This window comes from Peromyscus maniculatus, chromosome 1 (assembly GCF_049852395.1).
Source record: "Peromyscus maniculatus bairdii isolate BWxNUB_F1_BW_parent chromosome 1, HU_Pman_BW_mat_3.1, whole genome shotgun sequence".
NCBI lineage: Eukaryota > Metazoa > Chordata > Mammalia > Rodentia > Cricetidae > Peromyscus > Peromyscus maniculatus.
The window spans coordinates 49,624,069-49,646,409 of record NC_134852.1 but is presented as its reverse complement, the minus strand read 5'-3'; the positions used below and the strand labels follow the sequence as shown (position 1 = coordinate 49,646,409).

At 48.2% G+C, this 22,341-nt stretch overlaps 2 protein-coding genes across 2 annotated transcripts in view; one reads left to right on the top strand and one right to left on the bottom strand.

The window, feature by feature from the left end:
• Window positions 1–10,188: 10,188 nt before the first annotated feature.
• Rgs9bp (regulator of G protein signaling 9 binding protein) lies at window positions 10,189–18,434 on the bottom strand. The gene has a single exon (XM_006985014.4). It carries the CDS (start codon window positions 17,642–17,644, stop codon window positions 16,931–16,933), a length of 714 nt encoding a protein of 237 aa, XP_006985076.1. The 5' UTR covers window positions 17,645–18,434; the 3' UTR covers window positions 10,189–16,930.
• A 55-nt stretch (window positions 18,435–18,489) lies between these two features.
• Window positions 18,490–22,341, top strand: part of Ankrd27 (ankyrin repeat domain 27) — a 52,165-nt gene continuing 48,313 nt past the window's right edge. The window contains exon 1 of the mRNA XM_006985015.4: window positions 18,490–18,763. The gene's annotated coding sequence lies outside the window, so the exon portion shown is untranslated. The remainder of the gene's footprint in view (window positions 18,764–22,341) is intronic.

Below are 22,341 nucleotides of genomic sequence, written 5' to 3'. Positions count from 1 at the left end.
ACAATAGCCTCCAGCATGTCAGGAACTGTCTGTCCTTGGGCAAGGGACTTGCAGATCAGAGGCATTTTTGTTTCATGGATCTCTTAGGCATAGTAATTAAAACTTAAAATATAACTTTGGCTCTCACACTTGCTCTCTTTATATGGGGCCACCTGTTGGAAGGTGACACACTGAGAGGAAACCTCTCTTCTCACTTAATCTTGATGGACACTACCAGGGGTGTGTTTCCTAGGTGATTCTAAATTCAGTCACACTGACAATCAATGTGGACCTTCTCCCTCATACCTAGGAGAAGACCGATCCCTTTGTCCAGTATAGGGACTGTCATTATGCTCTTAATGTTCTTGTATATTAGACTGTCACAGTATTATACTATAGTGGGTAGCTGTTCCAGCTTTGACCTGGAAGTACTACCCCTAGTGAGGCTTGTGGTTACTGCCAGGCCTACCTATGACCAGCCCCTGGGGTGGGGCCCAGACTGGAGCCCTTAAGATCTGAGATCCAGATGTGCCTACTCTCTTGGTTCCTCATGATCCTGGATGCTGGATGGTAGTCTGAGCAAGTTCTCCAGAGAACCTTGCTGGACTGCACCTCACCTCTCCTGGATCCTGTAACCAACCCCTTTACTGGCTGTAAGTTACCCCAAAATAAACCTCCTTTTTAACTACTTGGAGTTGCCTTGTTAATCCCCACAATATTATACTGCTTGCATTTAAATAATCCTTACTAGATATAAAACCAGGAACTTAAAACAACAGACTCTAAAGAGATAAAAGTGCCCAAGGAACTCCAGGAGAGAAAGGCTGAAGTCCTGGCACCAAAGGAAGAGGTGCTGGCCTCCAGGAAGGGGTGCACACAGCTCTGAGAGCTTGTAGCAAAGAGAAATCATTATGTATTTCTTGTTCTTGTTTTTGTTTTCATCCTCTCTGTAGGACTGAAACTGCCACAGGAAAGCAGAGAGAATCTAAGAACTTTTCTCAGTTCTGCTTAAACTAAATCTTTTTTTTTTTTTTTTTTTTTTTACTGGTTTCTGATTCCCAATTTCTTTTGAAAGACAGGGAAACAAAGATTATGAGTTGATGGCCGTAAGTGCCTAATGATGGCTGTAAACATACCTCACTACATCTCATGTAGACAGTATATTGTGAACTAACCTTCTGAGGAAAAAAAAAAGCCCTATTTATGTTAAATATTCTCTAAGGCTGACTGTGAGGCAGGATGGAAAGATGGGGGGATGTGACGAGTTGGGAAAAGAAGCTTGGGAGAGAAAGTGGTTCCTGTGTTGCAGGCCCTGACCTGCTCTTGCTTCTGAGAAAGGAAGGGAAACTTCAGGCCGCCTGATAATGCCAAACTTACTGCCTGCACAGACCATATTTACAGACATTTCAAAGATGACAGTTTTAAGAGGGGTATTTGCATAGCTCAAACCAAGAGGAGTTCCATGTTGCTAAGGTACTCCCCAAGTCTAGCCAAAATCCCGGCAACTCCAGATTCAATGAGAACCTACATCAGGAGGATCAGACAGAAAGCATGGAAGAAGACACTTGGCATCCTCTTCTGTTGCTGACTCACAGAGATTCTTCTGCCTCTGCCTCCCCAGTGCTGGGTCAAAAGCTGTGTACCACCATGCCTGACTGCTTTTCTAGAGGACCTGGATTGATTCACATTGTGGTTCACAAACCCTATAAGCCAGTTCCCGGGGATCTGATGCCCTCTTCTGTCTCCAATGGGCACTGCAAGCAGGTGGTCCACATGCATACATATGAAAAATGAAATAAAATTTTTAAAAGATTTATTTATTTATTTATTTATTTATTTATTTATTTATTTATTTATTTATTTACTATGTATACAGTGTTCTGTATGTATGTATGCTTACAGGCCAGAAGAGGGCACCAGATCTCATTCTGGATGGTTGTGAGCCACCATGTGGTTGCTGGGAATTGAACTCAGGACCTCTGGAAGAGCAGATGGTGCTCTTAACCTCTGAGCCATCTCTCCAGTTCCCAGAAATAAAATTTTTAAAGGAAAGAAGATGTACAGTATATTAAAGTGACATGACAGGGCCTTGAAGAGAAAGAGAAGGTTTTGCTTCATAAATTTTTATTTTATAATCATTGGTGTTTTGCCTGCATGCATGTCTGTGTGAGGGTGTTGGATTTCCTGGAGCAGGAGTTACAGACAGTTGTGAGCTGCCATGTAGGTGCTGGGAACTGAACCCAGGTCCTCTGGAAGAACAGCCAGTGCTCTAACCGCTGAGCCATCTCTCCAGCTCCAACAGACAGCGTCTTGACTGTCTCAGGGAGGGAGCTGCAGTGGGTGAAGCCTGATTTCTTCAGGCCATGGGAGCAGGTTTCTTAGAGTGGCAACTGTCTTAAATGGGCACACAGTAACCCAACCCTGGCCAAGGACAGGAGTCAGAACTGCTTGTTTTCAAAGTCCCTGGCCTAAAAATGCCTTGCCAGTTTCTATCTCTGTGTTTATGTCTTCCTTTTAGAGAGTTCGTGAATAATGAAAGTGTCTTATTTACAACAAAGTTCGTTGAAAACACCTGACTTTATATAATGAGGTGACTTGGGGCTAGAGCCCCGGAAAGGGGCCCCAGTGATGGAGAATTAGAGAGTCACTACTTTCAACCCTAGGGACATGGGAGGAATAGGAGGAAGCCTGGAGATTAAACACCATACAACTCTGAAACAAAACCACACATGGTGACACAAGCCTCTTATCCCAGCAGCTGGAGGCTGAGGCAGGAGGAGCCTGAGTTCAAGGCTAGCCTTGTTGGAAAAGGATAACCTCCGTGCTGCACAAAGAAAACACACAAGCAAAGCAAATAACTCAGCAAGGCGATTTCTTTTTGCGAAAAGGGTGCCTTGCTAAAACGTAAACCAGACTAGCAAGCACACGTGGCTGAAATAGCCTCTGTCTTTTATGCCTGACATGGCGTTGTCTCATCCCATTGTCAGAAGCCCAACTCCACAGCCTGACAGGATAGGCTAGCAGCTGCAAAGAGGCAGGGGAGGCCCAGGGAATATAAGCCTTGTAGAGCTAGGGCAAGGGGGTAAGGGGGTGATAAATGTTTCTTGCAGTCTGCACTAAATAGTGAGTTCAAGGCCAACCTAGACTACATGGCAAGACACTGTCTCATGAAAACAAATAGAAACCAATAAATAAGCAAATAAACAAACAAAACCTGTGTAAGCATCTGTAACAAGACATTTGATGAGGTTCTGGATTACTAAACCCATAGAAGTGCAGGGTGGGCACTTAAAGAGGGAATGGACGCCCCATGTTCACGTCTTGCTCCATGCATCTCTGCACCTGGCTGGTGTTCTGTGTTGTTTATAGCAACTTTTTAAACAAACTAGTTAATGTAAATGAGGTGTTCTGTCTAGTTCCCATAGCAAATTATTAAGCCTGTTAACACAAAATAGACACAGTGTAATCAGAGCTTTGGGGCAAAGTTCTGTCCCCTGCAGGACCAAGGACTAGTGAGGCTGTCCTTCCCAGCGCCCCAGCTGAGGAGAGAGATGCTGGGGAGCTCAGAGAATGGAGGCGGTCTGCACAATGAGGCAGTCCCAGTCAAGACCAGGCCTCCTGGATCTTCGCCTCTGTCTGGTTCTGTCAGGAAGTTCTAAGAGGGTATCGTTACTGCTGTCAATTGAGAGGGACACTCGGTTCCCACGAGATGGTCACTCCTGCTCCAGGGTCTTTAACCTCCCCACTGCATGCAGACAATCACCCTCATTTTGGGGGTGGTCCATCCTGTGAGGGTCCCCATGACTCGGAGGTGGCTTCAGTCCCTTGTCTTAAGATGTTTATCGATCAGTCTTATTGATTAATCCCATCGATCAGTTCTGCTGTTCCAAGGTCACCGTAGGAAAGAGTGACTCAAGAGGAAGGGCAGGAGAGGCCAGCGCAGACCCAGAGAAGGACAAGATGGCATCAGTTAGGCCAGCGACAGATATCTATTCCAGATAGCCACTTAACAGTGGTCTCGAGAGAAATAAAACCAACAGAGGTTATAAAATTTAAGAGAAGATTTATCTTGGTGTGTGTGTCCGTGTGTCCGTGTCCGTGTCCGTGTCCGTGTCTGTCTGTGTGTGTGTGTGTGTGTGTGTGTGTGTTGTGTATTGTATATTTCTGTGTGTTATGTATGTGGTGTATGCATGTTTGTATAGGCTGTATGTGTTATATGTGTATATGTATGTGTATATATATACATATATATGTATATATATGTATGTGTGCTGTGCATGTGTTGTGTATTGTATATTTCCCTGTGTGTGTGTTATTTATGTGGTGTGTGTATATATGTGTGGGCTGCGTGTGTTGTGTGTGTGTATGTATATGTAGGTTATGTGTGGTGTGTGTATGTGTGTGGTGTGTGTTTATATGTATGTGTATGCTGTGTGTATGTGCAATGCATGTGTCGTGTGTGTGTGCATGTATATGTAGGCTATGTGTGGTGTGTGTATGTGTGTGGTGTGTGTTTATATGTATGTGTATGCTGTGTGTATGTGCAATGCAAATGTCGTGTGTGTGCCTCTGTATATGTGTGTGTGTGCATGAGCACACATGTATGAGTGTACAGGATCCTTCACTGAACTGGAGCTTGAGCTCTTTTTTTCTGGTTATGACAGCAGCCAGACAGTCCCAACAATGCTCCTGTCTCATGTGTGTCAGCCCTGCTGCCCTCCGCACACCAGCCCTCCCAAGTGTTGGGATTGAAGGCACTTGCATTTACATGGGTGTCCCAGGTCAGAACTCAGGTCCTCACTCACGGGTGTGCAACAAGTGCTCTTATCCAGAGCTGTCTCTGATGCCCAAGGCTGGCTCGCACTGTGCTGCTGTCCAGCTTGAGGACTGACTCAGATCACAGACAGACCCCCAGCCTCTCTCACACAGCCTCAACGTACACACAGAAGTATGCTTACTATGTTCTAGGTGTTTCTCATTCCCTTCAAGTGAGCAGCCAGTACTAGTCACTAATTTACAAGAACTGATACTGTAGCTGTGTGACATCCAGCATGTTCAATCCCTGGCACCACCTCCCCACACATAAATACACAAGATTGGAACTCAGGACACCTATGCTATGGTGGAAAGCAGGCTCATCAGAGAGGGCTTGGTCAAATGTGAAACATTGTATTTATTTATTTGTTTGTTTGTTTGGGACAGGGTTACTCTGTGTAGCCCTGGCTGTCCTGGAATTGGATCTGTAGACCAGGCTGGCCTCAAACTCAGAGTTTCTCCTGCCTCTGCCTCCTGAGTGCTAGGATTAAAGGTGTGCACCACCTCTGCCCTGTTCACTTTATTTTACTTTATTTTTTTAATGTAAGCCTAGGCTGGCTTCAAACTCTCAGTCCTCCTGCCTCCTCCCCAAGCCAGAGTCACAGGTGCAAGTTGTCATAGCTCCTGGAGAGGCTGCACTTCTCCCTGAATCTCCCAAAAGGCTGGCTGGTTTGAACTTCAGTGATGGTGCAAGTCCAGAGTCTAACTACAATTTATCTTGGCTACCTTTAGTCTCTGGAGTAACCACTCCTTGCCCACTTCTATGTCTGGCTTAATACTAACAGATGAAACTTTTTGACTATATTAACTTGGCAAAACCTTTGTTTCTGCCAACCAAGAAAGCTAAGAATGCTATGGGATGGTATCTGGGGCCCATGGCAGAGATGGTCCCATTCTGCTTCAACCCGGAGTCTAAGTCATGGTTCTGTTGCTGTGAAGAGACACCATGACCAGGGAAACTCTTAGGAAAGAAAGCATTGAATTGGGGGCTTGCTCTGAAACTCACAGTTTCAGAGGTGAGTCCATTGTCATCATGGTGGGGAGTGTGGTGGCAGGCAGGTGTGGTACTGGAGAAGGAGCTGAGAGCTACATGCTGATTTGCAAGCAGAGAGAGACAGAGACAGAGCAGAGGGAGAGACAGATAGAGAGAGATAAGCCTGGTCCTACCATGGGCTTTTGAAACCTCAACCCACCCCCCAGTGACACACTTCCTCCAACAAGTCCACCTCCCAGTCCTTCTCAAATAGTGCCACTTCCTGATGAGTAGGCATTCAAGTATTGGAGCCTATCAGGGCCATTCTTATTCAAACCACCACACCTGCTGTCTTGGTTAGGATTTCTATTGTTGTGATGGAACACCATGACCAAAAAGCAAGTTGGGGAGGAAAGAGTTTATTTGCTTTACACTGAACAGCACTGTTCGTCTTTGAAGGAAGTCAGGACAGGACCTCAAACAGGGAAGGCACCTGGAGGCAGAGGCTGATGCAGATGCAGGAGGCGAGCTGCTTACTGCCTTACTCCCCATGGCTTGCTCAGCCTGCTTTCTTATAGAACCCTGGACCACCAGCCCAGGGATGGCACCACCCACAATGGGCTGGGCCCTCCCACATCAATCGCTAATTTAAAAAACATACTACAGGCTTACCTTTAGCTGGATTTTATGGAGGCATTTTCTCAGCTGAGGTCCCCTCCTTTCAAATAACTCTAGTTTGTGTGTCAAGTTGACCTAAGTCCAGCCAGCATAGCTGCCTATGTCATAATGCCACCAATGTCTTAGAAATGCATCTTTTGTGGGGGTGGAGGGTTCAAGACAGGGTTTTTCTGAGTAGCCCTGGCTGTCCTGAAATTCACAGAGATCTGCCTGCCTCTGTCTCCTGAGCCCTGGGATTAAAGGCATAGGCCACCACCATGCCTGGCCAGAAAAGTATCTTGATTTATGACTTTCTCTGCTCTGTTACTATTAAAAACCTCATGCCACTGCTACCAGGTGGGAACATGGAATTTGGGGTGATCTAAATCTGTGTTCCTGAGCCATTGTCACTCATACGTGGCTCCAGAGTCAGCTGTCTCCCCACTTCGAGGTGAGAGCTGTGTTTTAGCATCAGTACACTCAACAAGAGAAAGCTTTTAAAGATGAGGAAGTCCGTGTCAGGCATCTTGAAGCAAACAGCGTTGATCACAGGCCTTTTGCAGAAGCAGTCATTAACTCATTGGTGGAGACGGTCCGAGTTAGCCATAGCCGGCTTTGTGCAGCTGGCCCGTGGGGGTACCACAGTTCTGCACACTGTCTTGTACAGTTCCCATCACAGAGATAGACGCATGGGGGTTCACCGGCTTTCAGGCTCCGTTTTGTAATGTTTGACATGTTAATACTGACAGCTTTCACAAACAGAATAAGAAGCAGCCTGTGAGAACCCCAGTTTATTCCCAGTTTATATTCAGTCGGAAGCCAGGTCACACTTCTGATCAGTGTCTGATGGAGGTGGGGTCTCGTCACTCTTAGCCTGACACTCGTTCCAAGCAAAAACTGTCAGAAGTAAATTTTAGGAAACCCAGTTAGTTTCTGCTAGACAATTTCTTTCACGTGTGTGTGTGTGTGTGTTATGGAATGTCGTTTTGTATGCTGTGAATGTGTGTTGCTCTGAGTGGTCGATAAGTAAAATGCTGATTGGCCAGTAGCTAGGCAGGAAGTATAGGCAGGATAAGCAGACAAGGAGAATTCTGGGAAGAGGAAAGCTGAGTAGGGAGTTGCCAGCCAGACACAGAGGCAGAACTGAGAAGAGGTACCAAGCCACTTGACTAAACATAAATACGAATTATGGGTTAAATTAAGTATAAGAGCTAGTCAGTAATAAGCCTGAGCTAATGGCCAAGCAGTTATAATTAATATAAGCCTCTGTGTGCTTACTTGAGGGACACGAGTGGGAGAGATTTGTCCCAAAGGCTGGCCAGCTGGGACACAGGAAAACTTCCAAATATATATATATATATATATATATATATATATATATATATATATATGTCTCACATAATTCTTTACTAATTCTTTGGGAATTTCACACCATGCACCCCAATCCCAGTCACCTCCCAGTCACTCCAAATCTGCTGCTCACCCCTTCAGCCACCCCGCAAGAGAAACCCCCCAAATTAATTAAAAACAAACAAAAAAATCCACCTTGCTCCTTCATCTTTCCCATCTCTCCAACACCTCTTCATTCTTCCTAGTAGCATTGGGAGCTGCGGTGTGTCACACGGGACACCCTTTTGTCCAGTCAGCCCCACCCTAAAATGTTGATTGCAATAAGTTATTGGTCTGGTTCAAGGCCTCTGGTCTCTGGTACACCATCATCCCTGGACCCTCACTGAAACTCCTCTCGAATGTCTCGCTGTTGCCTTGAGTCTTGAGGATCCTACAGCTACTGTTTCACAAGACCAGTCCCTTTCATGTACTCCAGTGTGGTGATATTTTATTTGTGCTCTAATAAATAAAACTTGCCTGGAGATCAGAGGAAAAAGCCAGCCATTATATTAAACAGAAGTAAGGCAATGGTAGCACATGCTTTTAATCCTATCACTTGGCAGGCAGGGATCTGTCTGGATCTATGTGAGTTCAAGGCCACACTGGGTGACACATGCCTTTAATCCCAGCACCAACAATAGAGGTCTGGAGGTCTGTATAGACAGACAGGAAGTGAAAGAGCTGGGTGGGAAGAGGAAGTGATGTAGCTGGGCTGAGAGAGCCAATGAGAGAACAGAACAAGAAGGCATATAGGTGTGGGAAGACAGGAGTAGGTCTCTTTGGAAGCTGCAGAGTTGGTGAGGTAAGGTTGGCTGGTGGCTTTCCCTATTTCCCTGATCTCTCAGGTTTTCATCCCTATATCTGGCTCTATGTTTTTTATTTAATAAAACCGTTTAGAAATTTGTACACTCTAGCAGATCATAGATGGGGTAGATGCTAGGTGGGCCAACCCGAGGCCCAGAATGTGGGTCTGGGTGACAGCTGAGCTGGTCAGTCCAGGCCACTGGGACCTCCCCACTCAGGTGAGGGCCAGAGCCAGTTCTCCTAGGCCCATGCGATGGGGGCCAGCCCTCCCACAGCCCTGGTGAGGGGTGAGGCCATCTCTCCCAAGTACAGGGGCCAGCTCTCCCATGAGGGATAGAACCAGCTCTCTTGCTGCAGTGTCCAGCAAGGGGCAGGACCAGCTATGCCAGGGCCAGTGAAGGGTGGGGCTGGCCCAGCATGGCCTTGTATTTCAACACACATGGTTGCTATGGCACCCTATGATAACATGGGCCAAGGACATCAATACAGACCCCAGATGCAGCAGGACCATGGACTCAGACATGGCCATAGGCAGCAGCTCAGGCCTGGATGTCACCATGACCACATTGGGCAGCAAAGGTCACCCAGATCAGTATGGCCTCAGTGGCAGCATGGCCCTTGGACACCAACATGATTTCAGGTGGCTGATCAGACCCTGGGCATCTACACAGTCCTTGGTGGTAACAGGAGCCACCAACATCAACTCAGACCATGGCTGCTGCAGGGCTACAGACCCAGACACTGTAGTTCTGTGTGGTAGCACAGGCCACTCAGATTGCATGACCCTCTAATGCCAGCATGGCCACAGGTGACAGCCAGACCCCAGGTATTTGCATGGCCTTTGGTGATAACAGGAGCCACAGACATCAATACAGACTCTGGCTATGGTAGGACCACAGACCCAGACATGGCCCTACACCACAGCCCAGGCCTGGACATCACCAAGGCCCCCGGTTGCAGCACAGACCAGTCAGATCAACATGGCCCTGGTGGCAGCATGACTCTTAGATACCAACATGGACTCAGGTGGCTGACCAGACCCGGGACATCTGCATGGCCTTCAGTGGTTACTGAAGCCATGGACATCAAGACAGTCCTTGGCTGTTGTAGGGCCATGAAGTCCCCAGTTGATGACTGTTTTGGTAGGATTAGGAGGTATGGCCTTGGCGGAGGATGTGTGGTCTTTTTGGAGGAAGTGTATCTCTGAGGGTGGGCTCTGGGGTTTCAAAAGCCCGTACTGGGGCCAGTACCTCTCTCTGCCCGCTGTCTGTGGATCAGGATGTAAAGCTCTCAGCTACTGCCCCAGTGTCCTGCCTGTCTGCTCCCCACCATGATGATGATGGACTAACCCTCCCAAGCTATAAGCAAGCCCCCAATTAAATGCTTTCTTTTATAAAAATTGCCATGGTAGTGGGGTCTCTTCACAGCCATAGAACAGTGACTAAGAAAGAGGCTTTGTTTAAAAAACAAAACAAAGTGTGCACTACCATACGCAGCTAGACATCCTGATTGTTAAAACTTACATTTTAATAACATAATAACATTTTCCAGATGATTATAGCATTTAAAATTTTATTGTAAAAACAATATAACATTAAATAAAAATATTGAAAAACATCATTTATAATCTCACCACCTTAACAAATATTTTCGTCTCTGTGTATTTCTTTATAGACTTCTTCCACACACCTAATACATATATATCCATACAGGCAACACTCAACTATACTTTCCGGCACCAGAATGTTCGAAAGACCCTTTACAATCATTTGACAACAGGAACTATCACTTCTCGTATTTACACAGGTCCTATAAACGTAAGGTCTTAAACTTCTGAAACACTAACAAACTAGGGAACTGGGGTGTCCTCTGTCTTGCAGTCCTGAAGGGAAAACATCCAGAACCCTCCACGGAATGAGATGGAAAATAAGTAAATGACAGGAATATTTTCCCAGACATGTGTATTGTCCGCCCATCACAGGACCTGTTGTCTGCTCTCAGGAACCAGAAGAAAGTGCATCTGAAGAGTGGCCTTGATCTGTGTTGCCCACAGCTGTGCTTTCTGTGTTAGAGGCTGAGCACAAACAGATGCAGAAGCAAACACCCGGCAGACAGCCACAGTCTAAGCCTCTCTGAACATCTCTTTATGCATCCGAGGCTGTGGAGAGTAAGTCTGTTGATCGGGCTGTGCGCTTCCGTTCCAATGTGTCTGAAGAAAATTAAGGATATGCTTTCAGGTTGTAAGTTGATAGTGGAGTCATGAAGGTGCCTTTTCCTGAGAGGTTATTAATGCGGCATATTATCTTTACTTTTTTACTTATTCACAAACATTGTGGTTAGAACCGTTGATAGGACATGTAGATGTGAAACCCTTGATTCCATGATAGATCCACCATCACACATAGAAACAGCCGTGCTGCACGGTTTCCTAAGGTTAGGGAGCTAACATAGTCCCCAAACTATATGACACATGACAGGGGCTTGTCTTTACAGTTTCCCAGAATCTCTTGAGGTGGCCTGATTGCTTCACAAAACAGACTGAAAATAAGATTTTGTTACTTGTGTGTGTGTGTGTGTGTGTGTGTGTGTGTGTGTGCCCGTGTGAGTTGGATGTGTAGTGTCTTTGGAGGCCAGCAGAGAGTGACAGATACTCTGAAACTAGAGGTACAGGCAGGCACGAGCTGCCTCTTGTTGGTGCTAGGAACTGAATCCTGGTCCTCCGCAAGAGCAATAAGTACTCTTTACCAGTAAGCTGTCTCTCCAGCCCCTAAAAATAAATAAATAGACTCAGACTTAAGAGTCTGAATTCAAATTCCTTATCTATTCAAATACTAAACACAGCTAACATAACACGCTAACTCTGCTTTCCTCTGCAGTGCTGGGAGCTGAATCCAGAGCCTTGAAGTACTAGTCAAGTCCACTACTGCTGACCTACACCCCAAATCCATGCTTGCTTTTTAAGGTCTATACTCTAACTCTGTGTCCACTGAAATCACTCTAAGCTTAATTAATGTTGATTTTTTAAACTAAATACTTGTTCTTTTTCACGCATATTATTTATTTATTTATTTTGTGTGTGTGGAGAGGTCAGAGAACAACTCTCGGTTGTTTGTTCTCTCCTTCCACGCGGGTTCCAGGGTGGCACTCACGTTGTCGGGTTTAGCAGTGAGCTCCCTTACCCCTGAGTCACCTCATTAGCCTGACTCCTAATCTTTTTAAACATTTAAAGTCTTTTATTATTTTTAATTATGTGTATGGATGTGTATCTGTGTGCACATGAGTGCAGGTGTCCACAGAGGCCAGAAGTGTCAGATCCACCTGGAGCTGGAGTTACGGACAGTTGTGAGCCACCTGATGTGGGTGCTGAGAATCGAACCTGTGACCTCTGGAAGAAGAGTATGTGCCCTTAACCTCTGAGCCATCTCTCCAGTCCCTAAACTATTTTTAGACAATAACCACCACACTACAAGATTACATTCAACAAGGATATACCTAAAGTCATCAGGAAAAACAAAAACAAAAAAACAAAACCAACTAACCAAATAAGCCTTTCTCGATTTAATGCGATCTGCTAAACAAGGGCTCACTGAGTTAACTGGTCAAGCCCCCTGTGCCAGTAGAAGATTCGAGGCACAGAGATAGCAAATGACTTGAGGTACTTGGCGAGAGGCAGAGTTTCCTGGCCAGGGCAGATGGTGGGCCCTGGAGGGAGAGGCACACCCCGAGGGATGCAGAGGTGAACTCCTGCAACATTTTGGTCATCAGCTCCTCATACACAGGAGCTCACAGCCTTACAAAGCATCCATCACAGAACACTCTAAAGGAGGAAGGGAGCAGCTTAAAAATGGACCAATGTGCAAAATGGGGCAGGGGGGATGCAGCATTACCAGGGACCTCATGCAAATTAGACATCTCTTCAGTCAAAACTGCTTTCCAGTTACTCAGTATCACACATCCTTTACACAGCATCCTGCAAACTGTAGGGAAATCACAAAGCTTGGGCTTTAACTCCACCCTAAATATTTTCCCTCATGGCATTTAAAAACATAATCTTTTACATTACATAAAATCATCTAACTGGTTGTGGTGGCCCACACTGGTAGCATATTCTGAAGAGGCTAAGGCAGGAGGATCACTACTTCGAGGCCAATCTGGGCTACACATTTAAAGCAAGGCATAGTAGCACATGCCTTTAATCCCTGTACTCAGGAGGCAGAAGCAGGAGGATCTCTCTGAGTTCAAGGGCAGCCTGGTCTTCATATGAGTTCCAGGACCGCTAGGACTACATAATGAGATCCTGTCTTAGAAAAAAAGTTATCTAGGTATTTACTTCCTTCAATATGATTATTGTAATCATTAGTAGCTTACTGGTGGTTTGGAACCCATTCCCTTGATAGGCTGATAGTCCCTTGACATCCCAAGCTTTTGTCTTTTAATATCAATTAATATATTTTTGAGGGCCACAAGGATTGAATCTGAAGGCTAAGCAAGGGCTCTGCCATTAGGCCACAAGCCCAGTCTTCTTCACTTTTTATTTTGAGTCTAAGTTGCCCAGGTTAGCCTTGAACTCACACCGAAGCCCATGCTAATCTTGAACTAGTGATCTTCCTGCTTCATTCTTAAATAGCAGGCCTACACAAAACCCAGCTTAGCCGATGCATTTTAAATTTTTTCCTATCAATTATATCAAGTATAAGAGCATACCAAATGTCTATAGAAAATAAATGACTTCAACAGCAAAGTAAGAATCAGCAAAGCTTGTCAGTTATGCACAGAAACAAAAGTAGACATATTAGTTAGAAAATAGCCAGTTGGTGACTTTGCCTATGTCCTGTAGCAGTTCCCCTAGACAGCATCAGAATACCAAAGAATTCACCTCATATTTAACATTTTCAAACTCGGTGAGTTTCTTGAGTTCACAGAGGTATTAGAAGAATGTTTACCTTAATTCAGCCTTTTCTTTTTGCAACATTTTATCACAAGTTGCAGTGATCTGAGAGCCCTCACAAACAGGTGGGCATCTGATGACTCAGCTAATTAAACATGCAAACAATGACCAAGTGGATGGAAAGAGTGACAATAGGAAATCTGTCCACTCAGCTTTTAAAGCAACGATTCTCAACCTGTGGGTTGCGACCCCACAGGGGGTCACAATCAGATAGCCTCCACATCAGATTCTTACATTACAATTCATAACAGTAGCAAAATTACAGTTACAAAGTAGCAATGAAATAATTTTAAGGTTGGGGGTCACCACAAGTCAAGGAACTGTATTAAAGTGTTGCAGTGTTAGGAAGGCTCAGAACCACGGGCTTAATGGATTATTCAGTGCCATAGGACTTACGTTTTCAATACACTCTACAGAACAATTTTGAGAAATTTACTAATATTTGTGTGTGTGCATGCATATGCACCCCCCATGTATGTGCAGTGCCCATGGAGGCCAGAAGAGGACGTCAGATTCCCAGGAGCAGGAGTGACAAATGGCTGTGACCTGAACAGCAGTCCTTTATAAAAGTAGCAAGTGCTCTTAACTGCTGAGCTATCTCTCCGGCCTCTAATTTTTAAAAAATATAAACCAAAACTCCCTGATAAGAGTTGAGAGTTACAGTCTTGGAAATGGCAGGGTGCCTTCACCAACTGTTTCTTATAGAGATTTCCTAACGCCATGTCACCAAATGCTTCCAGACTTCTCTTGCCAGACAGATGAGTCTCTGGAGAAGGTGACAGAGACTCAGTTGTATTGTGTGTGGCAGGCAGAGTTGAAAACTTTCTACATTGTCTCTAAAGGCATCCTGGACAAGCAGTGATGTGGTACCTAATCAGAGTTACCTAGCCCGGAGGGAGCAGGAACTCTTACTAGTAATCACTGTAAAACATTCAATTGGCTTTAAGACCTGTGGGGCCGGGTGACGGTGGTCCATGCTTTTAATCCCAGCACTCAGGAGGCAGAGCCAGGCAGATCTCTGTGAGTTCAAAGCCAGCCTGGTCTACAGAGCGAGATCCAGTACAGGCACTAAAACTACACAGAGAAACCCTGTCTCAACAAACAAACAAAGAAACAAAAAACCCCTGTGGGTCTTTTAAAAGCACAGTCAAATCACTTGCAAACAGATTCCATATTTCACAAACAGTTCACATGGCCTGGGATAGGGGGCTCAGCACCTAGACCCAGGTGCCCAGACCACAATTGCCCCTATTCACTTGTGTCCATTAACCTTCTAAATTGACCTTGTGAAGAACTATTTCCCTACACCTGGTCCTCTTTCTCACTTAAAAATCATCATCATCATCATCATCATCATCATCATCTGGTGTTTATGGGGGTTTTGCCTGCACGTATGTCTGTGCACCACCAGCATGCAGCAGTGCTGAGGATCAAACCTAGGTTCTCTGGAGGAGCAGCCAGTGCTCTTAACCCCGGAGCCATCTCTCTAGCTCTTTCTCACTGTCACAGGGTAAAAAAATCCTGGTTCCAGCCAAGCAAATCTTTGATCTCATTCCAAATTATCTTTGAAAGTTAAATGCATCTGCTTTCTCTGTCCCACTTCTCCAGGAATGTGACAGAGCCTGGCCAGAAAGGTAACATGTGCTTGGGGCCAAGAGTGTGTCTCAGGTCTCCTTCTTTATAGGTGGAAAGTGAGGCTGCTTCTGCCTTTTATGTAGATGATTCTGGTAGTTTGAGCCATGATCTCAAAAGTCAATCTCTATACAAAAATATAGATTCCTTTTAAAAGATTTAGTTTTAGTTGTGTGTGTGTGTTATTATGTATATGTGAGGGCAAGTGCCTAAGGAGGCCAGAAGAGGGTGTCAGACCTCTCCTGGAGCTGGAGTTACAGGCAGTTGTGAGCTGCTGGGGTGGGTGCTGGGAACAGAACTTGCATGCTCTGCAAGAGGAATAAATACATGCTTTTTTTTTTTTTTTAACGTGTTTTTTGAGACAAGGTCTCTTTATGTGGTCCTGGCTGTCATGGAAATTGCTCTGTAGACTAGGCTGGCCTTGAACTAGGATTAAAGGCATGCACCACTATGCTCAGCTACAATATAAACTTCTGTTAAGCCATCTCTCTGGTCCCAAGAATACAGATTTTAAAAAATAGATGCAGATCATATTTAGTAGCCGCAGGTACATGTAAAAGATCTCTAAGATTGACTCATTTGGCATATATGAGCTTGTGGCCCAGTTTCATTTATACCATAAACAAACAAAACCCAGCTTTGGTACTAATATGTTAATGTCATTCTTTCAGATGTGTGTGTTTAAAGCTCTTAAATTCCAACTCAAAACTTTCATTTTGAACTCAGTCTCAGCTGCTGGGCTCCCAGCCTCTGTGTGCCAGTGATGCCAGTATTGCCCTTTCCTGCAGCGTGGGGTCAGACAGTTGGGCAGCTCTCAAGAAAGCTCGCGCTCCTATTGGCTGGCAAGTAAAGTCCCGGGATAGATAGGATTAAGGGTTTCAAAGAGGATTCCCCCAGCCCTCCCTCAAAGGAGGGTCAAACACTGTGGTCTAATTCTGGGATAAAATAAGCCTCTGGCGAGGAGAACGTGCCTGTTTACATAGCAGTGCGGCCCCTCCCGAAGCGGCATTTACTGTTCACGCCCCCCCCCCCATGCAGGGATGGGTAGGAAGGTCTTTTCTTGAGGCAAGTGTGCAGTGGGTCCAGCTCTGTCTACCACATCGAGTTGAAACAACCTCCTTGAGTTTCCTAAATGGGGTCACAACACCAAACCTCTGGGAGCTGCCGCTCCTGGTGACTAAGGGACAATGTCTGCCAAGAAGTGCAGTAGTGTCCCTGGAGAAAGCACTTTGCATGAACCTCCATCAGCACACTCTCCCAAAGCTTAGGCCCCAAAGGGTTAAGGTAATACACCCACTCACATCTTACTGCAATTCCTTTCTTGACTGGGGAACAAGACGGCCCCCTCACTATGCTTGATGCGACTCTACACCTTCCCCAAACTGCCCTCATACAAAGTGGGAGCTACCGACCAGGGTGAGGGTGCCAAACCTGGAGCACACGTGTTAACCCATCAAACTCAAAGGGATCTGGGGTCACTCTGGACCGATTTCTATTAATAGGAGATAAAGCTCCTGCAGACATTAGAGGTAATGCCCTGACCGCCCCGCGCGGTTAACTCCTCTTGAGCCAGCAAGTTAAAAAACAAAACATGTCTTGCCCAGGCAGAAGTGTGCCTTGAAAGGATCGTGTTCATACGCACACACCCGGGTTCACTACCTCTCCTTAACAGGCCAGCCCCCACACCCATACCCTGGAAGGAGAAGGGGCAGTAGGTGGTCGTTGGGTATCAGTCAGCTCAGCTTTGCCACACATAAGGCGAGTGCCACAGCCACCAGCAGCACGGCACTGAAAACAGTGGCGGCTAGGGCCTTGCTGGGGTCGCAGGGTCCCGCGCGCTCGTCTACCGAAACGCCACCGACCGAGGACGCACCAGCGCTGGCACCGGACAGGAGTTCGGCGCCCGCTGCCTGCCGCGCCTGCACAGTCCAGCGGGGTACGTTGACTTTCATTTCCATGTCGTCGATCATCTCGCCCACTTGGAGGACTTCGCGTTCCAACTCAGGCAGATCAGCGACGTCGAAGTCGCCTTCGGCCTCGTGTCGCAAACTGCGAGTGCTCAGGGCGCGCGCAGCCACAGCAGAGGAGCCGCCGGCCACCCCTGTGCGCACGAGTGGCCGGCGCGGCGCGTGCAGCGGGAAGGCAGCTCCCAGCGCCAGTGAGCGCTGCATGTCAGCCTCGAGCAAGTCCAGGCAGCCCGAAAAGGCCACCCAGAGCCGCTCGAACTCCGCGCGCTCCTCGGTCGCCAAGCCTCGGTCGCGCAATGCGATGGTCAACCGGGCGCCGGTGGCTACGGCCAGCTCGCGCGCCTTCTGGCGGGTCTTCTGCAGCTCCTCGCGTAGGTCCTGCGTGTCCGCGGAGCCTCCCACAGTCAGCACCAAGTGATGGTAGCATGCCGTGGTCTTATTGAGCGCGTCCAGCAGCGCCTTGCACTCCTCCCTGGCCATAGCGCTGCCCTTCGGAGGCGGTGCCCCACTCGCACCCTTCAGCGTCGCAGGTCGCCTCCAGCCCCGATGCCAGTCCTGGGCTGGGCGAACCGAACGCTCCTCATTGCCTTTCCGCCGCTCTAAACGGAGCTCTCTGGGGGACCCTCGACGTGCGCCTCCGACGTCCCGGCGTGCAGAGGGAGTCGGGTTAGCTGCCTCCCATCCTCTCCTCCATTTTCCCGGACGCGCTCCAGGTCACTCGCAGTGTCTCTGCACGACTTTCTCCTTCACGGTGGTTCCCTGAGAAACCCAGGATGCAAACCCCATCCTTGGTGGATCCCACGTCTCCAGGCTGAGCTGCGAGCCTCAGCTCGGGCCAAGGGCAGCAGGATCCAGTTTCCTAAGACACGCCTCCTGCGGCGGGTCTGGGCCAGGAGCTTCCTCCCCCTTGACCAGTGGTAGGCGGGGCCCAGCTTGGGGAGGTCAAATGTGGCTTTCCCTCCTTTCCCTACCATGCATTCCATTATAGTTCTGGAACCTTAGCGCTTTGCAAATCCAACTTTTTCCTGTTTGGCAGACGAGGAAAACTGAGGCTCGGTAGAAAGAAGCTTATGCGGAGCCCATGATAGTGAGGAGACGGGACTGAGGGTCACCGACTCCTGTAGGCAACAGAGTAGTGTGGCTCGGAGGACTGAGCATCTCTGATCTGCAACACAGGGCGATCGGCGGGGCAGAACGGTTACCTAGGTGGGGCTCTTCTCCATCGCCGTCCAGCCCCAGTTCGGGAACCCAGTTTGGACCCCACCCCTAGTGTCAGATCTTCCCCCAGGTCCCGCCCTCTCACATTTTGGGCACGCGCACTCCCTGACTCTGGGCGGGGCTACTCTGAGTAGGAAGCGCGGAGTCGCCTGAGCCCCACCCCCCAACTGAACTGGACTTAATGATTGCTCTATTTACATGTCAGTCTCAGTGAAGTTGACCTCTTATTGGACAAAGTGGGATGAGGCTCCACCCAACGGCGGAGTAAAGGGGTGGGCTGAAGATTGGAGCTGCCGCACCCGGGTGTTGGGCACTGAGATCCCAGCCCAGAGCCTGGGAGGTGCTGTCGTAGCTCAGAGGTGAAACTATGTAGCCTCTTAAGTAAGTGTCCTCGAAGGGTGTCCTCCAGTGCCTCCCTACTCTGGGGGGCGCGGAGGTCGGGCGGGGAGCGGAAGGGGGAGGGGCTCCCTGTGCTGAGCTGGAGCCCGGGGCAGGGCTCATGGGCCCCCGAGGCCCTGGCCCTTTGCGGACTGAGCTTCTAGCCCCTCTGGTTCCTCTACTGTCCGCAACGGGGCGCGCCTTGCCTACGGTGCCCACCCAGTCTAGAGGAAAGGCGAGGCGGCGCGGAGAATGCGTCCTCTGTTCTCGGGGCTCCACGGCAGGCCCGGGTCCGGGGATCTGGGACTTGGGACAGTGGAAGGGGCCGTCGCTCGCAGGTCGTGTAAGCTGGGAGGTTTTCCGGTGGCCAACCTGGATACTTGAGGAGGAGGCTGTGTGTGCAGGTTCCAGTCTAGGCCGTCCGATTGTGGTCCCCGCGAGGGATGAAGGAGGAGAGGGTATGCCTGCCTGCTTTACACGTGGCCACGTCCTCTCGCCCAGTAGGTAGAGAGCACTTCTGGAAAACTCTTAGGTAGTCTCTTCAGTTTCTTGGTTGAAAACGGACTGTCCAGATGCGCGCGCGCCAGGCGGTGCCCCTCCAGCCTCGCCTCCAGCTCCAGGGGATGTGGACACTCAACGGCGGGTGGCAGTGGTAGCAAGTGACACACCGTTATCGAGGAATATGAGGGCTGATGAGGCTGGACAGACAGTGTTCAGTGGCTGGGAATTGTTTCGTTCTGTGGAAAGAGGCTCCTGTTTTCATTAAACCTTGTAGACTTCCCACTGACCCTGAAGCGCAGGAGCGCATATTAGCGTTTTGAGAGCACCCCAGTGCAGGCCGTGGTGGTGTGGCAGCCAAGAGGGTCTAGAGCTCTGAGCCCCAGTACTTACTGTCACTTAGGGGTCGTTCCTTTAGCCAGTTCATCCGGCCGTTTGCATCCAGATCTTGGATGTTGTGGGACTTGGCCATTCTCCGGGGAGGATGGTGGCAGCCACACAGGGGCCACCTATAGGTCTTGATAGGGGAGTAGGTTTCAGGAATGAGTGGAAGGAGGGAGAACCCATCCCTTTGGAAAGCTGGAGGGGGATGGGGAATGATGAGGCTGCAAAAGTAGACAAAAGCCAAACACCAAGTAGAGACCATGGGGGGAGGGGGGGCAGTGGTGGGGAGGGAGACAGAAGAATACTGCATACACTCGAGGTTGGAGAGGTCACTTGGGTGCGATTCACCAGGACAGGTGTGTGTGATATCCGGGAGGCAGAGGCAGAGGATGGTCTTGAAGTTGGGTGATTGTGTGCTCCCGGGTTAGACCTTGGGTGAACTCCCCAGCCTTGTCTCACCTGAAGGAATCCTGGAGGCAGCTTTACTAGGAGAGCAGCAGTGGTGTGTGCAGAGAGCCTGGGTTCCAGGTCGTGTGACTGGACCTCCGTGTGCCAGTCCGACAGTGCTGCGCTCATACCAGGCTGCAGCAGGCTTTTCGTTATTGATTTGTCTGTGTGCTCGTCAATGATTTTGTGCCGTTAGGACACTCCCTGACGATTAGCTGGTGACATTCGGCTGGTGTCCAGTAACTTCTTCCAAACAATTATAGATGACAGACATAGAGAGGAATCAGTTCAGGGGGATGGTCATGAGGTTGGCCATCTTTGGGAGATACCGAGAAACGCCCATCTGCTGGAGATCCTGGCAAGTAGATGGGTGCATGGCGGTTGCAGGGTGATAGGGTGGCATTGTGAGCAGTGATTGTAGCCCTCCTGACTTAACTGCCCCTGACCTTTCCTCCCCACACGGCACATTCCAGTGTCACAGTGTTTGACAAGCTTTGAGCATCTTGTTTATTTTGGGCTCTTTCCCTTTTTACCTGCATGGCTGCTGCCTGGGATTAACCCTTCACCCACCTGGGCAAGACAGCTGTCTTCTTGCTTCTTCTTAACAGCCTCACGGTGAGCCAAATGCAGGCCTTTAACAAAGGATTTTTAAGAAAAAATATAGCTGAGATCTGTAAATTTTACAGGCCCAGAAGGACACGGGTGACTAGAAAGCACAGACTACACCCCCCATGCTTCCACTGATATTAAAAATAGATGACTAGAAAGTTTCCCCCTACACACACACACACACACACACTTTGAATCATATATTCCTGGAGAGCATTGCTCATCACTTGGCGAGTGTGCCTGGTTAGGGTCCTCACAGGGCAGAGAGAGCTACAATGGTAACACTTGGCCGGAAGTGCATCTCTGGGGCCACAGACTCCCTGTGCTGGTTTCTGGGAGCAGGGCTGCATCCTGTCACCTGATGGGTCCTGACCACCCTGACTTATCTGGGTTGGCAGGACAGTTGAAGACCACAAAACCACATTGAACTGTGCACACTGCCCCCTGAAATGTTCAGGCTGATTTGGGGCGCCATATGGCTGTCTTGTTGACAGGGTAGCTGGCCTCAGGTGGCTCATGTTCAGGGGTATTTGGCATTTCTGACTAACGCTACTGACTTTTCTGTAAATTATCATATCATTAGAGGTCTGGCAGGGATGGTCAAGATTCCTGTGGTGCTCGGATTCTTAGGACTTTTATGGAATGTTTAGTCTAGTTTTCTGTGCTCACATAGAGCCCCTCACCTCCTGAATCCTTAGCACTGCTCCGGTATGTTCGAGGCACAGCTTCATCTCGGATCCTCTCCATTCCCTGCTGCTGTTCCTTTTCCTCTCTGGCCTTATCTCCTGTCTGGGGAATGACAGTTTTGGTGCTTTGCCAGTGTGGCGATGTCCTTCCCCAGCTTGATCTCGACATAACGCACATCCTGTTTCTCAAGTGGTTTTTATCCAAAGCATCTTCTGCTGTTACACTCCACCCTGTGGACCAACTATCAGAAACCAGGAAGAAATGCTGTTCCCCGTGACTCCGTCCCTTCAAACTGCTGGGGCGATCATGAAAGGATGATCTAGGCTCCCGCAATAATGGAATTCAAAGAATCAAACACCTGAACTGTTGCCGCGATCTCCCTGGGGCCCAAGGAGGGATCATTTGCACCCGTTTTTATTCTAGCCTCTTCTTAAAAGTCTTCTTTGCAGGGAGCTCCTCAGATCAGGCCCCAGTGGGGCCAGTAGTCAAGTTAGCTCTCACTGGGCCAAGAGATTTGGTGTGGGGCCTGTGTGGCTGTCTGTCAGGCCAACTTGTCCATCTGGGGAGATGGCGTTTGGTCTTGTCCATTTGTGGCTGATGAAATAACCCTTTCCAGGTGTTATTCTTTCCGTCACTAAAAATGTTATTTTAAACATTGTGTGTGTGTGTGTGTGTGTGTGTGTGTGTGTAGAAATTAGGGGACAGGAGCTGGAGAGGTGGCTCAGTGGTTAAGAGCATTGGCTGATCTTGCAGAGGACCCAGGTTCAATTCTTGCACCCACAACTGTCTGTAACTCCAGTTCCAGGGAGATATGACACCCTTTACTGGCCCCCACATGTACCAGCATGCACATGGTTCACAGACATACATGTAGGCAAAACACCCATGCACATAAAAGAAAATAAAAATAATAATTTAAAAAAGAAGTCAGAAGTCAACTCTCGGAGGTCAGTTCT